The 15,377-nt window shown below is 37.5% G+C and overlaps 1 protein-coding gene across 3 annotated transcripts in view; it reads right to left on the minus strand.

Moving 5' to 3' along the window:
- Positions 1-452: 452 nt before the first annotated feature.
- LOC136825955 (uncharacterized) overlaps positions 453-15,377 on the minus strand; it is a 137,053-nt gene continuing 122,128 nt past the window's right edge. Inside the window, exons 1-4 of one of the 3 annotated variants that reach the window (XM_067082819.1) lie at positions 3,812-5,908; positions 2,730-2,798; positions 2,178-2,264; positions 453-1,353 (exon numbers count right to left, since the gene is read on the minus strand). In XM_067082819.1, coding sequence (XP_066938920.1) covers positions 1,282-1,353; positions 2,178-2,264; positions 2,730-2,798; positions 3,812-4,804 — 1,221 coding nt within the window. In that variant the 5' untranslated portion in view covers positions 4,805-5,908 and the 3' untranslated portion in view covers positions 453-1,281. Of the gene's footprint in view, positions 1,354-2,177; positions 2,265-2,729; positions 2,799-3,811; positions 5,909-15,377 lie in introns of those variants that run through there. The other 2 variants (XR_010849494.1, XR_010849493.1) reach the window with 2 other exon arrangements.

Raw genomic sequence — 15,377 nt, forward strand, 5'->3', positions numbered from 1 at the left:
CAAACTCTGAACAGGGACTATCAGTGCTTATGTTACAGAAGAATAACAGGGTTCTTCTGTAATGTGTCCATGAATCCTAACAGAAGTTATTTCTGTTAGGATGTTCCAAGTGCCACAGCCGACAACAAACTCTGAACAGGGAATATTTGGAGTCTTACCTCAGCGTCAGTGCACTGTACCAGCAAGGTTTTCAGTCACAATTATAATACCGGTTTTCGCCCTGTAAAACAAGGATGCCGCAATGCCTGTGAGCAGCTCACAATAGCACTTGTTGGTGGCTGAAACAGATGCCTCTCACCTTGAACAAGAACAAAAGGCACACATTGAAATAATATCTGTGGCATCCAGAAGACTTCCAAACTCTGTGACGACGATTGGTTCTATGTCACCATGACTAAGAGCAGACCATGGCCTGTCCTCGTCTTTCTTCTGAACATTACTGGACTTCTCTCCCCCACCACCTTTCTTTGTTGATGGCCCTTGCCTGTCTATGGATTAATGCTACTGGCTACTCTACAATAATAATAGAAAGACAAAAACTTCTCAAATTTTGATGAGCAAAACTATTTTTGTCATTCTCTATCTTTTTTTATGCCCTTTCATCTAATAATGATTAATTTTATACACAATCATGATCTTATCATTAATCATAATTCACAAGTTAGTTAAGGTTATTATTAACATACTCCATGTGTTTTGATGTTTATTGACTTGTTTTTTGTTTTTATTGCATTAATCACCATTATCTTAACCACTAATCACTATTCACGGGTTTGATACACAATATACTCCATGATATGTTTATTAATGTATGTTAACTATGTCCATCAAATATTTTTGGAATTTTGTGGAAATTATTTTGAAAGACAAAGATCAAGAAGGGTGGTCCCTTCTTGGCGATTATTTTTTTTTATATAATTACCATACACTGTAAAATAAAGTATGGTAACAATACACCAATATCTAGGGGATTTTATACCATATACACAATAAAAACTATTTTATTGCGTGCATGGGGGAATTAAAGTGAAAAAGAGACATACCGACACATTTTCATAAATATCTCAAAAACTAATAACCGTTTTCAAACAGCGTAACATAGGAATCATTTTAAATGAATTAGTTTCAATTTGAAAAAAATGTAAGATCATAGCATTGTAAATAACAATGTTATTGCGATTAAAATATCGTTGATTTTCAACAACGATTTACTCGGTTTTCTGAAGATTGTCGCATAGCATCTTCCCCGAGCTCGAAAGACGTCCCTTCGTCTCTCCTTCATCAAAGGGACGCCATTTTGATTCCACGAAACTGCAGGACGATGATGAGGTAGGTCAAGATGAATCCCGCGGCCTGCGATGAGATGAGAGATGGATATAGTCATGGGAAATAATACAGCCTTCATCAGGAGTTAACACCACATTGCGGAAAACTTTAAAAGGGAAGTAATCTTACACTGGAGCTGTTGGTAACAAGAAAAGCAGTGGATGTTACTTTCTTTTCCTTATGCATGTTTGTTTCCTTATGAAATGCCTGAAGAATTAAGGCAATAGGTACGAGAACCTTTGAAAGCGTTGATATTGATCTACCAGTGTTTCTTAACCTTTTCTGACCTCAGCACCCCCTGTAGTAAGGCTTCACAGTCCAGCACCGCTATACATCTGGTTACTGGGATCATATAATAATAATAATAATAATAATAATAATAATAATAATAATAATAATAATAATAATAATAATAATAATAATATCTTTATTATTATTATTGTTATTATTATTATTATCATATATTGCTTTTGAGGTAGTTTTCATTTTTCATTTGTGCTGCATTTCCAGCACCCGGCAAATTGATTTTACCATCCCCTGGGGGTGCTAGCACCCCGGGTTAAGAAACACTGAATTCTAAACGAAAGACAGACAGACAACCAAATATTTGTAGCAGAAAAAGATTTGAAATAGGCAAATGTTTTAAGGGTGGACGCCGTCCCTGACTCCAACCCTCCTTATTCATCTGGGCTTGGGAAAGGTTGACTGATTCATGGTCATTCAAACTGGCGTCGCAACATCTAGGTTATTGACCTCGTAAGGAAATTGAATGGGAAAGATTCAAAAGTGTTATAACTGCTAAGAGGAAACGTGAATATATAAAGGGAAAATTAGGACTCCTCTTCGCTTACCGTCGTCAGACAGGATCTACCGAGGTTGAAGAATCCCAGGAGGGAGAAATCGGTCCTCTGGTTGAGCATGGTCAAGATTCGGTGCATCTGAAGTGATGGATTTCATTTGAATTTCGAGGCGAAGGATTCTAACCATTTATCTAATTTTCTAAAGTTAAGCTCAGATCTTTTGAATTGTTCGAATTATTAGGAATATCTGTTCATTATCGTTCTAATACTGTTTACCTCAGAAATGTTTAGGAGGCTTTCACAAAACTTTTACAGTATTCCTTAATATTATCCTTAAGCCTTTTGCTCCAGAAAAAGAAAAGAAGAATAAATACTGAAAAAGCTATGGGACCCAACAGAAAGGTCGAATGTGTTTCACTGAAGAGTAACGACTTCAACAAAAGTGATTCAAATGTACTAAATATATGAATTGTTGCAAAACTCCGTGGATGTATCTCTCTCTCTCTCTCTCTCTCTCTCTCTCTCTCTCTCTCTCTCTCTCTCTCTCTCTCTTCATGATTCCAAATGCATAGCCTGTTAGAAAGCCCGAGGGTCTGCACTCACAGAAACGCTTTCTCGCAGGTAAGGGTCTGAACTGATGTGTCTCTGTAGTGACAGGGCATCCTTCCGCTTCTGAAAAAAAAAGATTATAATTTTCCGTGGTTCGAACCTTTCTTGGGTATCACTACTGATGAATATGATAAAGGGTTTGGCTGCGATTTATTTTGAATAGTCTCTATTTTCATGAAAAATTGCTTTTGGCGTGAGGAAACGCTTGAATTTTGACGCAATCTGACGTTTTGCAAACTCAGATGTTCCAACTCTGATGAACGTTATGAAAATAGTATGTTAGATTCATAACATGCATATATAATGACTGCAAAGGAAGGCTCCATTGGGCCAAGCACGATCTCGAACTGAATGACTGTTATGATACCAAAGAGATGAACAAGGAAAATATTGTCTAGTGCGTACCCGTTTCTTGAGAAACTAGTGTATTGTGTCCCAAGCCAGAGAAGAGCCTTGTGGAGGGCTGTTGACCCCCATTTTGGAAGGAAAAGCAAGTTTTTTCCTTTTAGGTCCAGAACAACAACACATTTAGCCCTGAATGAAATCTGAAAGTTAAGGCCTAAAATCCACTGACAACAGAAAGAAATCTGGTGTAGCCAGAGAAATAGGATCACACTACTTATATCTTTGTTTTCATAGGACATAATGTGCTGAGAATTCAGTAGATATTCTGTCTGAAAGCACCGTTTTAAGCTTGGACGGTGAATTTTACAGAGGGATAAAGACAGTCAAGTCCTGTCAATGGTAAAATGATAAGATTCCATAGATAACTGAAAATTATATATTCTAGCTGCAACATTAGTGAAAATTAAAGAATTCTGTTTCACAAATAGCTGAAAAATACAAATTACGGTGTGTCAACACAGGGGAAAATGCAGATTCTGGCTGCATTAACTGATGGGAAATACAGCTCGCTCTATCAAAATATGGGAAATACAAAATCTGACTCTTTTAGCAGCAGCCGGTTTTTAAGAGCAATGGGAACAACAACAACAAAAAATGTAATAATAATATACTACTGATAAACAGATATTCAAGTAACACATCATTATTTCCAAACATGACAATTTCCTTACCGTATCGTTAAACGCATCCACTTCAGAAGGAATGAGGCCAATGTAGAAGATCATGGTAGGTATCATGGTAAAAATTACCCAGTTGAATTGTCCCTCTTCGAGATAGGAGTCAATCAAGAAGTAAAGCATATAAGTGGTTCCTATTGTCAACATGACGTTTGTCAACAAGAGAGGAAAACCGAAGTAGTCCATCATCAAGCTGATTGTTTTCTCCGCGTCGAGTATTTGTCTTTCTAGGTCCGTGATACGCTTGTGTGTGATGCTCATTTGTCTTTTCGCTAGGGTGCTGGTTCTAGCTTCGGGATGTAGAGTTCTGCCTAAAGGTGACGTTACTCTGATTCGGGTCATCTTCTTTTTTCTTCCCAGAAGACACTTCTCTCGCGACTTAGGTTCTTCTTTCATTAATTCCTTGACTGACGCACTTAGGTGAACCCTCATATCCTTTGTTAGTATGATAAAAAGCACAGTGATGACTAGTCCTGAAGTTTCGTAACTAAACCAGACGAATGAACAGGTCATTTTCGTCCAAAATGCAGCTGGGCTGACTTCTTCTGATGAACTTTGCTCAAGGCTGACTAAACCTTGAAAACCAACAGCAAAGCCAAACCATAGCCCCACACCTAATAAGATTCTTTTCATACTGGAACGATCGTTGCTGTTTGGTTTCCTGAGTCCCAGAGACTGAACTTTATGGAACAGTGTCTGGAGCAGGTAACAGCGCAAGAGGGTATAAGTCTCATGAACAATAATAAAGACTACAGAGAAAAGGGCCCAAAATCTGTCTGTTACTCTCGTAACTGGATTATCCGGCTCTCTGTAAAGGGGCAGACAGAGAAACGCTGCTGATGAGGAGATGACCAGAATCGTCTTGACTATAGAGTAGGCTACCCACTTCCAACTCAGACGAGGCCTTCCGTCAGAGGTCTTTGAAGTTTGGTAAGGAAAGGCTGCGAAGAACTTCATTAACCAGAACAGAAACTCCCTGGCGCCCATTTCCACCTATTTGTGTTGGTTTAAGTGATACCTGAAGAGGTTAAACTTAGCAGTTGGCAAAGGAAAGCGTGTTCTTTTTGGCAAGAGTACACAGCAGTGAAGTGTCTGAAGGCAGGACACTATACCTTCTTTTCCAGTATTTTGACACAAGCTCCACAACTTAATCCATACAGAAACACTATAATGTTTTAAATTCACATAATGGATAAATATGATCTGTCTATTCTTGGTTCACACAAAATAGATATTTATCTGTTTTACACTTACGCGGCAATGCAGAATTGCTTAGAAACCATTAGCCCACATTTATGGTAAACCTGGTTAAATTTCTGTCTCTAGTTTATGCACTGAATTACTTTTAAGTAGATTAACTTTAAATACACGGAAATCGAGCTTACAGATTCAGCTTTCTGTGTAAAAACTTTGACTTCCAGAAGACGTCCTTTAATCCAAGAGAAGTAGCCAGCAATTTTCAAGTCGTCTTCCAATAACTGACCGTCCTGATCTCCTATAAGCGCAGTGACGAAGAACTGACTTTCACTGGTGCCGGAGGGGAACTACCCAGCCTCTCCTGATAAACTAAGTAGGTAAAGGAGGCGATAAAGTGACCTGCATTTAAGTCAAGTGTTTATTAATTGACTTCCATTTTCGCACTTTAAAATGAAGTGCTTGGATTAAGTAATATATGCAGGGGTTAAAGGTAAAAACGATTGATGTACAAGGTGAAGGCATATTTGCTTTTACTGGACAATGCTGCTATTTAAATGCAATAAGTTTTTTGTATAATTTTAATGGGGAATATAAATATTTCATTTCTCGTATTAAGCGAAACTTTAAAGCCAGTGTTTCTTGTTATTAGGTGGTAGAAAAAGTATCGTTTTCTTTGTTATTATAATTTGCAAATATCACTAATGTATCAAATAATTATGATAACGAAGAAAACGAGGAGACAGTCTGTGCAAAAAAGTTAGCTGTTGTCATTCAGTGCTCCATTGATTTTCTTTAAAAATCACAGAGCAAAGACGCGACGTCCAGCGATGCCAGAAAGGAACTAAACAACACGGTATGAAAACTCGAACGACAAGGAAACAAGTCCATCCGTCACCTGAGGTTACAGAGACCTTTGCCAGTGATGATCTCAAGTTATGGAATGCCAATGAAACTCGTGAATTTCCTGAAAGCTATTTCATCAACAGTGAGGAGCAAGAGTGGTCAAATTATTATTATTATTATTATTATTATTATTATTATTATTATTATTATTATTATTATTATTATTATTATTATTATTATTATTATTCGGAAGATGAACCCTATTCATATGGAACAAGCCCGCAGGGGCTATAGACTTGAAATTCAAGCTTCCAAAGAATGTCGCATTCATTTGGACGAAGTAACAGAAGGTAACAGGAAATACAGAAAGAAGAGATGAGATATTAGAAAAACAGATTAATATATTAAATAAATAATTAAAAATGTTAGTAAATCATTAAAATACGAGGAGAACTGTTTTAGGGTAGTAATGAGTTGCATCTTCGCATGAACATTTTGAAGGGGCTTCTTAAACTTTGCGATCTCAAGACAAGTGATATGATGGGGGGTGTGACGGCTATGTTCGAGTATGTTACAGACATCGAGAAGTTATTAATAATTATTATTGCCAATTATATAACGAGGGACGAAGCTAGATAACATAGAACATAACTGAAAAGCAAGGGGGGAAATTTGAATACAAAATAAATTTATAGGGAACAAAGACAGAAATTTTGAAAGAAAGATTGTACCTTGAAAACGGGAATCATTGTTTTGAACTAGTATTTTAGTTATAAAACAAGGAATGAAACTGAAAAAAAATTCTTAGTTAGGAAAGAAAGATTCTATTTAAAAAAGAACTGTATTAGGAAAAGATCAATAGATTATAGTAGGACCACAAGGTATATAGTTAGAAAAAGCATTGCAGTTATAAAATGGGGGCAGTGATGACACCTTTCAGATTTCTAATTCAGGATCTAAATGATAATAATACACATCTGCTTCAAAGAGAATCAGGGAGCGCTTTTTACAAAGTCTACAAAAGTGAAAGTTCTTCTCACCATCTCGTTGAAGGCATCCGTTTCTGTAGAAATGAGTCCAGAGAGTAAGAGCAATGAAGGCACCGTGATAAAAAGTATCCAGTTGAACTGTCCCTCCTCGAGATAGGAATCGATCAGGAAGTAGAGCAAGTAAGTGGATCCTATTGTCATCATGACGTTTGCCAACAAGAGAGGAAAACCGAAGTAGTCCATCATCAAGCTGATGATTTTCTCCACGTCGATTATTTGTTTTTCTAGGTCAGTGACGCGATTGTGTGTGATGCTCATTTGTCTTTTCGCTAGGGTGTTGGGTCTAGCTTCTGGATGTAGAGTTCTGTGGAAAGGTGACGTTACTATGATTCGAGTTCTACTCTTCTTTTTCCTTCTAAGAAGACACTTCTCTCGAAACTTAGGTTCTTCTGTCATTAACTCGTTGACCGTTGCACTGAGATGAACCCTCATATCCTTTGTTAATATGATAAAAGACACAGTGATGACTAGTCCCGATGTTACGTTACTAAGCCAGACGAATATACTGGTTATTTTTGTCCAGAATGCAGCTGGGCTGACTTCTTCTGATGAACTTTGCTCAAGGTTAACTAATCCTTGAAAGCCAACGGCAAAGCCGAACCATAGCCCTACACCTAATAAGAGTCTTTTCATACTGGAACGATCGTTGGTGCTTGGTTTCCTGAGTCCCAGAGACTGAACCTTCTGGAACAGTGTCTGGAGCAGGTAACAGCGCACGAGGGTGTAAGCCTCAGCAGCAGCAATAAAAACGACGGAGAAAAGAGCCCAATATCTGTCTGTTACTCTGCTAACTGGATTATCCGGATTTCTTAAAAGGGGCAGAAAGAGAAACGCTGCTGATAAGGAGATGACCAGAATCGTCTTGACTACAGAGTAGGCCACCCACTTCCAACTCAGACTAGGCCTTCCGTCAGGGGTCTCTGAAATTTGGTAAGGAAAGACTGCAAAGAACTTCATTAACCAGAACAGAATCTCTCTGACGCCCATTTCCGTCGATTTCTACAGCTTGAAGTGATACTTGATGAAGTTAAACTTTGCAGTTGGCAAAGGAAAGCGTGCTCTTTTTGGCAAGAGTACACAACAGTGAAGTGTCTGAAGGCAGGACACTATACCATTCTTTTCCAAGATTTCTCCTAAAGCACCGTAACTTTCTCTATAGTTCTTTTCCAGATCGGTTGACCATACAGAAATACCATAAAGAACGAACTGCACCTAATAGGTAAATATAATTTGTCCTTTCTTAGTTCACATATAGATAGATATTAACTTGTTTTATAGTTATGCGCCAATGCAAATTCATTGGAAACCATTAGCCCACATTTATTGTAAATCTCGGTTATTTGCTGAATGACTTGGAGGTGATATATTTCACATTCAAAATAAAATGCTCATTCCTTAACACATACAAATCGAGGGTCTAGATTCAGTTTTCGGAGAAAAAACTTTGGATTATTCCAGTTAGTTAATCTGTTCCATTTGATGATCCTTATTCCAAGAGAAGTAGCGAGCAATTTTCAAGTCGTCTTCCAGTAACTGATCGTCCTGATTTTCTAAAAGTGCAGTGACGAAGAACTAACTTCCACTGGTGCCGGAGGGGAACTACCCAGCCTCTTCTGATAAAGTAAGCAGGTAAAGGAGGTGATAAAGTGACCTGCATATAAGTCAAGTGTTTCTTAATTGATTTCCATTTTCTCACTTGAAAATGAAGTGCTTGGATTAAGTCATTATTTTAAGGGTTAAAGGTAAAAACGATTCATATGGAAGGTAAAGGTACATTGGGTTTTACTGGACAATACTGCTATTTAAATGCAATAAGTTTTTTTGTATAATTTTAATGGGGAATATAAATATTTCATTTCTCGTATTAAGCGAAACTTTGAAGCCAGTGTTTCTTGTTATTAGGTGGTAGACAAAGTATCGTTTTTTTTGTTATTATAATTTGCAAATATCACTAATGTATCAAATAATCATGATAACGAAGAAAACGAGGAGACAGTCTGTGCAAAAAAGTTAGCTGTTGTCATTCAGTGCTCCATTGATTTTCTTAAAAAATCACAGAGCAAAGACGCGACGTCCAGCGATGCCAGAAAGGAACTAAACAACATGGTATGAAAACTCGAACGACAAGGAAACAAGTCCATCCGTCACCAGAGGTTACAGAGACCTTTGTCAGTGATGATCTCAAGTTATGGAATGCCAATGAAACTCGTGAATTTCCTGAAAACTATTTTCACAACAGTGAGGAGCAAGAGTCGTCAAATTATTATTATTATTATTATTATTATTATTATTATTATTATTATTATTATTATTATTATTATTATTATTATTATTATTATTATTATTATTATTATTATTATTATTATTATTATTATTATTATTATTATTCAAAAGATGAACCCTATTCATATGGAAGAAGCCCAGAGGGGTCACTGATTTGAAATTCAAGTTTCAAAAGATTATGGACTTCATTTGAAAGCAGTAACAGAAGGTAATAGGAGATACAGAAAGAAGAGATAAGTTATTAGAAAACAAATTAACAATTATTTAAATAAATTGATTTAATGTAAATAAATGATTGAAATACAAGGAGAATTGAGTCATGGTATAAATGCGTTTTATCTTTGCTTGAACATTTGAAGTTTTGAAGGTACTTCCTAAACTTTGCGATCTGAAGACAAGTGGTGCAGGGAGGTGACATTTGTGTTTAGTTATGTTTACGGGTATCAAGAAATTATTAACAATTGTTATTGAAAGTTTGTAACAAGAACAGGGTTTCGAAAACAGGGAACGTATAAAGAAAACAAGGGAAATAGTTAGAAAACATAGAACGTAACTAAAAAGCAAGGGTGGGTGAAATTAGAACACAAAGTGAGTGGATAGGGAACAAAGAGTGTAGTTATTGAGTAAAAATTGGACCTGGAAAACGAGGATCATTGTTTGAAAACCAGTATTGTAATTATAAAAAAAGGAATACAATTAAAAAAGTACTATAGTTAAAAAAAAAAGATTGCTGTTATAAAATAACTATTAGAAAATATCCATAAATTATAGTTAAACCACGAGGTTTACAGTCAGAAAAAGTATTGCAGTAAGAAAATTCAGTAATGAAGTTATCAGATTCCTAATCCCAGATCTAAGTAACAATAATACAACTCTGCTTCAAAGAGAATCAGGGAGCGCTTTTTCAAAGTCTACGAAAGTGAAAGTTCTTCTCACCATCTCGTTGAAGGCATCCGTTTCTGTAGAAATGAGTCCAGAGAGTAAGAGCATGGAGGGCACCGTGATGAAAAGTATCCAGTTGAACTGTCCCTCCTCGAGATAGGAATCGATCAGGAAGTAGAGCAAGTAAGTGGTTCCTGTTGTCATCATGACGTTTGTCAACAAGAGAGGAAAACCGAAGTAGTCCATCATCAAGCTGATTATTTTCTCCACGTCGAGTATTTGTTTTTCTAGGTCAGTGACACGCTTGTCTGTGATGCTCATTTGTCTTTTCGCTAGGGTGTTGGGTCTAGCTTGTGGATGTAGAGTTCTGCTGAAAGGTGACGTTACTATGATTCGAGTTCTACTCTTCTTTTTCCTTCTAAGGAGACACTTCTCTCGCGACTTAGGTTCTTCTGTCATTAACTCCTTGACCGTTGCACTGAGATGAACCCTCATATCCTTTGTTAATATGATAAAAGACACAGTGATGACTAGTCCTGAAGTTCCGTTACTAAGCCAGACGAATATACTGGTTATTTTTGTCCAGAATGCAGCTGGGCTGACTTCTTCTGATGAACTTTGCTCAAGGTTAACTAAACCTTGAAAGCCAACGGCAAAGCCGAACCATAGCCCTACACCTAATAAGAGTCTTTTCATACTGGAACGATCGTTGCTGCTTGGTTTCCTCAGTCGCAGAGACCGAACCTTCTGGAACAGTGTCTGGAGCAGGTAACAGCGCACGAGGGTGTAAGTCTCATGAGCAGCAATAAAGACGACGGAGAAAAGAGCCCAACATCTATCTGTTACTCTGCTAACTGGATTATCCTTCTTTCTAAAAAGGGGCAGAAAGAGAAACGCTGCTGATGAGGAGATGACCAGAATCGTCTTGACTACAGAGTAGGCTACCCACTTCCAACTCAGACTAGGCCTTCCGTCAAGGGTCTTCGAAGTTTGGTAAGGAAAGACCACGAAGAACTTCATTAACCAGAACAGAATCTCTCTGACGCCCATTTCCGTCGATTTCTACAGCTTTAAGCGATACTTGATGAAGTTAAACTTTGCAGTTGGCAAAGGAAAGCGTGCTCTTTTTGGCAAGAGTACACAACAGTGAAGTGTCTGAAGGCAGGACACTATACCGTTCTTTTCCAAGCTTGCGTCTAAAGCACCATAACTTACTCTATAGTTCTTTTCCAGATCGATTGACCATACAGAAATGCCATAAAGAATGAATTTCACCTAATAGGTAAATATTATTTGTCTTTTCTTAGTTCACTTATAAATAGATATTAACACGTTTTATAATTATGTGCCAATGCAAATTGCTTGGAAACCGTTAGCTCACCTTTATGGTAAATCTCGGTTATTTGCTGAATGACTCGCAAGTGATATATTTCATATTCAACATGAAATGCTCATTCCTTAATACATAGTAATGGAGGGTCTAGATTCAATTTCCGCAGAAAAACTTCGAATTATTCCAGTTAGTTAATCTGTTCCATTTGGTGTTCCTTATTCCAAGAGAAGTAGCCAGCAACTTTCAAGTCGTCTTCCAGCAACTGATAGTCCTAAACTAAAAGTGCAGTGACGAAGAACTGACTTCCACTGGTGCCAGAGGGGAACTACCCAGCCTCTTCTGATAAACTAAGTGGGTAAAGGAGGCGATAAAGTGACTTGCATTTAGGTCGAGTGTTCGCTAATTGACTTTAATGTTCGCACTTTAGAATGAAGTGCTTGGATTAAGTAAATATTGCAAGGGACGAAGGTAAGAGCGAAAAATATTCTTGTAGATGCGTATTTGATTAAACAGTAATCTTAATGCAATCAGTGTTTTATGACTATCAATGTGAAATGGAAATCTTCCATTCCTCGTATTAAGCAAAACTTAAAAGCTAAAGTTTCCTCTTACTGGCTGGTAGTAACAATATTATTTTTTGCTCTTTTTATTGTTCGTAAAATATCACTAATGTATCAAATTATTATGATACCTAAGAAAACGAGAAGACAGTCTGTGCAAAAAAAGTTTGCTGTTGTCACTCAGTACTGCAATGATTTTCTCAAAAAACCGCACAGCGATGCCAGAAAGGAACTAAACAACGAAGTATGAAAACTCGAATGGGCGAGTCGGTAGAGCTGTGGACTAGCACTCGCTAGGCCCAAGTTCGAGTCTCCGGCCGGCTGATGAAGAGTTAGAGGAATTTATTTCTGGTGATAGAAATTCATTTCGCGGTATAATGTGGTTCGGATTCCACAATGAGCTGTAGGTCCCGTTGCTAAGTAACCAATTGGCTCTTAGCCACGAAAAATAAGTCTAATCCTCGGGCCAGCCCTAGGAGAGCTGTTAATCAGCTCAGTGGTCTGGTAAAACTAAGGTATACTTAACTTAATTTTGAAAACTCGAACGACAAGGAAACAAGTCCATCCATCACCTGAGGATACAGAGACCTTTGTCAGTGATGATCTCAAGTTATGGAATGCCAATGAAACTCGTGAATTTCCTGAAAGCTATTTCAACAACAGTGAGGAGCAACAGAGGTCAAATAATTATTATTATTATTATTATTATTATTATTATTATTATTATAATTATTATTATTCAGAAGATGACCCTATTCATATGGAACAAGCCCATACGGGCCACAGACTTGAAATTCAAGCTTCCAAAGAATGTGGTGTTCATTTGGACGAAGTAACAGAAGGTAATAGGAAATACAGAAAGAAGAGATTAGGTATTAGAAAAATAGTTTAACAATTATTAAATAAACAGATAAAAATGTAAGTAAATCATTACAAATGGGAGGAGAACTGTTTTAGGGTAGTAATGCGTTGCGTCTTCGCTTGAACATTTTGAAGGTACTTCTTAAGCTTTGCGATCTCAAGACAAGTGATATGGGGGGGGGGGGGTTGCTGGTGGACGGCTGTGTTCGAGTATGTTACAGGCATTGAGAAGTTATTAATAATTATTATTGCCAATTATATAACGAGGCACGAAGCTAGATAACATAGAACATAACTGAAAAGCATGGGGGGAAATTTTAATACAAACCAAGTATATAGGGAATAAAGAGGGAAATTATTAAATAAAGATTGTACCTTGAAAACGAGAATCATTTTAGTTATAAAACAAGAAATGAAATTTTTAAAAAATATCGTAGTTAGAAAACAAAGACAACAGTTAAAAGAACTGTAAAAGGAAAAGATCACTAGATTATAGTAGGACCATAAGGTTTATAGTTAGAAAGAGTATTGCAGTAAGAAAATGGGGTCAGTGATGATCTCTTTCAGATTTCTAATTTCAGTTCTCAGTGATAATACACCTGTGCTTCAAAGAGAACCAGGGAGCACTTTTTACAAAGTCTACAAACGTGAAAGTTCTTCTCACCATCTCGTTGAAGGCATCCGTTTCTGCAGAAATGAGTCCACAGAGTAAGAACATGGAAGGCATCGTGATAAGAAGTATCCAGTTGAACTGTCCCTCCTCGAGATAGGAATCGATCAGGAAGTAGAGCAAGTAAGTGGTTCCTGTTGTCATCATGACGTTTGTCAACAAGAGAGGAAAACCGAAGTAGTCCATCATCAAGCTGATTATTTTCTCCACGTCGATTATTTGCTGTTCTAGGTCAGTGACACGCTTGTGTGTGATGCTCATTTGTCTTTTCGGTAGGGTGTGGGGTCTAGCTTCGAGATGTAGAGTTCTGTTGAAAGGTGACGTTACTATGATTCGAGTTCTATTCTTCTTTTTCCTTCTAAGGAGACACTTCTCTCGCGACTTAGGTTCTTCTGTCATTAACTCGTTGACCGTTGCACTGAGATGAACCCTCATATCCTTTGTTAATATGATAAAACACACATTGATGACTAGTCCTGAAGATCCGTTACTAAACCAGATGAAAATACTGGTCATTTTTGTCAGGAATGCAGCTGGGCTGACTTCTGACGAACTTTGCTCATGGTTAACAAAACACTGAAAACCAAAAGCAAAGCTGAACCATAACCCCACACCTAATAAGATTCTTTTCATACTGGAATGATCGTTTCTGCTTGGTTTCCTGAGTCCCAGAGACTGAACCTTATGGAACACTGTCTGGAGCAGGTAACAGCGCACGAGGGTGTAAGTCTCATAAACAGCGATAAAGACTACGGAGAAAAGAGCCCAACATCTGTCTGTTACTCTGCTAACTGGATTATCCGCCTTTCTAAAAAGGGGCAGAAAGAGAAATGCCACTGATAAGGAGATGACCAGAATCGTCTTCACTGCAGAGTATGCAACCAACTTCCAACTCAGACGAGGCCTTCCGTCAGAGGTCTTTGAAGTTTGGTAAGGAAAGACTGCGAAGAACTTCATCAGCCAGAACAGAAACTCCCTGGCGCCCATTTCCACCTATTTGTGTTGGCTTAAGTGATACTTGAAGAAGTTAAACTTTGCAGTTGGCAAAGGAAAACGTGCTCTTTTTGGCAAGAGTACGCAACAGTGAAGTGTCTGAAGGCAGGACACTATATCATTCTTTTCCAAGATTTCGTCAAAAGCACCGAAAGTACTTTATATTTCTTTTCCAGGTCGTTTGACCGTACAGAAATACCATAAGGAATGAATTTCACATAATAGATAAATATAATTCGTCTTTTCTTAGTTCACTTATAAATAGATATTAACTTGTTTTATAATTATATGCCAATGCAAATTGCTTGGAAACCTTTAGCCCACATTTGTGGCAAATCTCGGTTATTTGCTGAATGACTTGCAGGTGATATATTTCACATTCAAAATGAAATGCTCATTCCTTAATACATAGAAATCGAGGGTCTAGATTCAGTTTCCGCAGAACAAACTTTCAATTATTCCAGTTAGTTAATGTGTTCCATTTGGTGTTCCTTATTCCAAGAGAAGTAGCCAGCAACTTTCAAGTAGTCTTCCAGTAACTGATCGTCCTAATCTAAAAGCGCAGCGATGAAGAACTGACTTCCACTGGTGCCAGAGGGGAACTACCCAGCCTCTTCCGATAAACTAAGTGGGTAAAGGAGGCGATAAAGTGACTTACATTTAGATCGAGTGTTTGCTAATTGACTTCAATTTTCGCACTTTAGAATGAAGTGCTCGGATTAAGTAAATATTGCAAGGGACGAAGGTAAGAACGATAAATATCCTTGTAGATGCGTATTTGATTAAACAGTAATCTTAATGCAGTCAGTGTTTTATGACTGTCAATGTGAAATGGAAATCTTTCATTCCTCGTATTAACCAGAACTTACAAACTAAAGTTTCCTCTCAC

Source organism: Macrobrachium rosenbergii, chromosome 40 (genome assembly GCF_040412425.1).
Source record: "Macrobrachium rosenbergii isolate ZJJX-2024 chromosome 40, ASM4041242v1, whole genome shotgun sequence".
Classification (NCBI taxonomy): Eukaryota; Metazoa; Arthropoda; class Malacostraca; order Decapoda; family Palaemonidae; genus Macrobrachium; species Macrobrachium rosenbergii.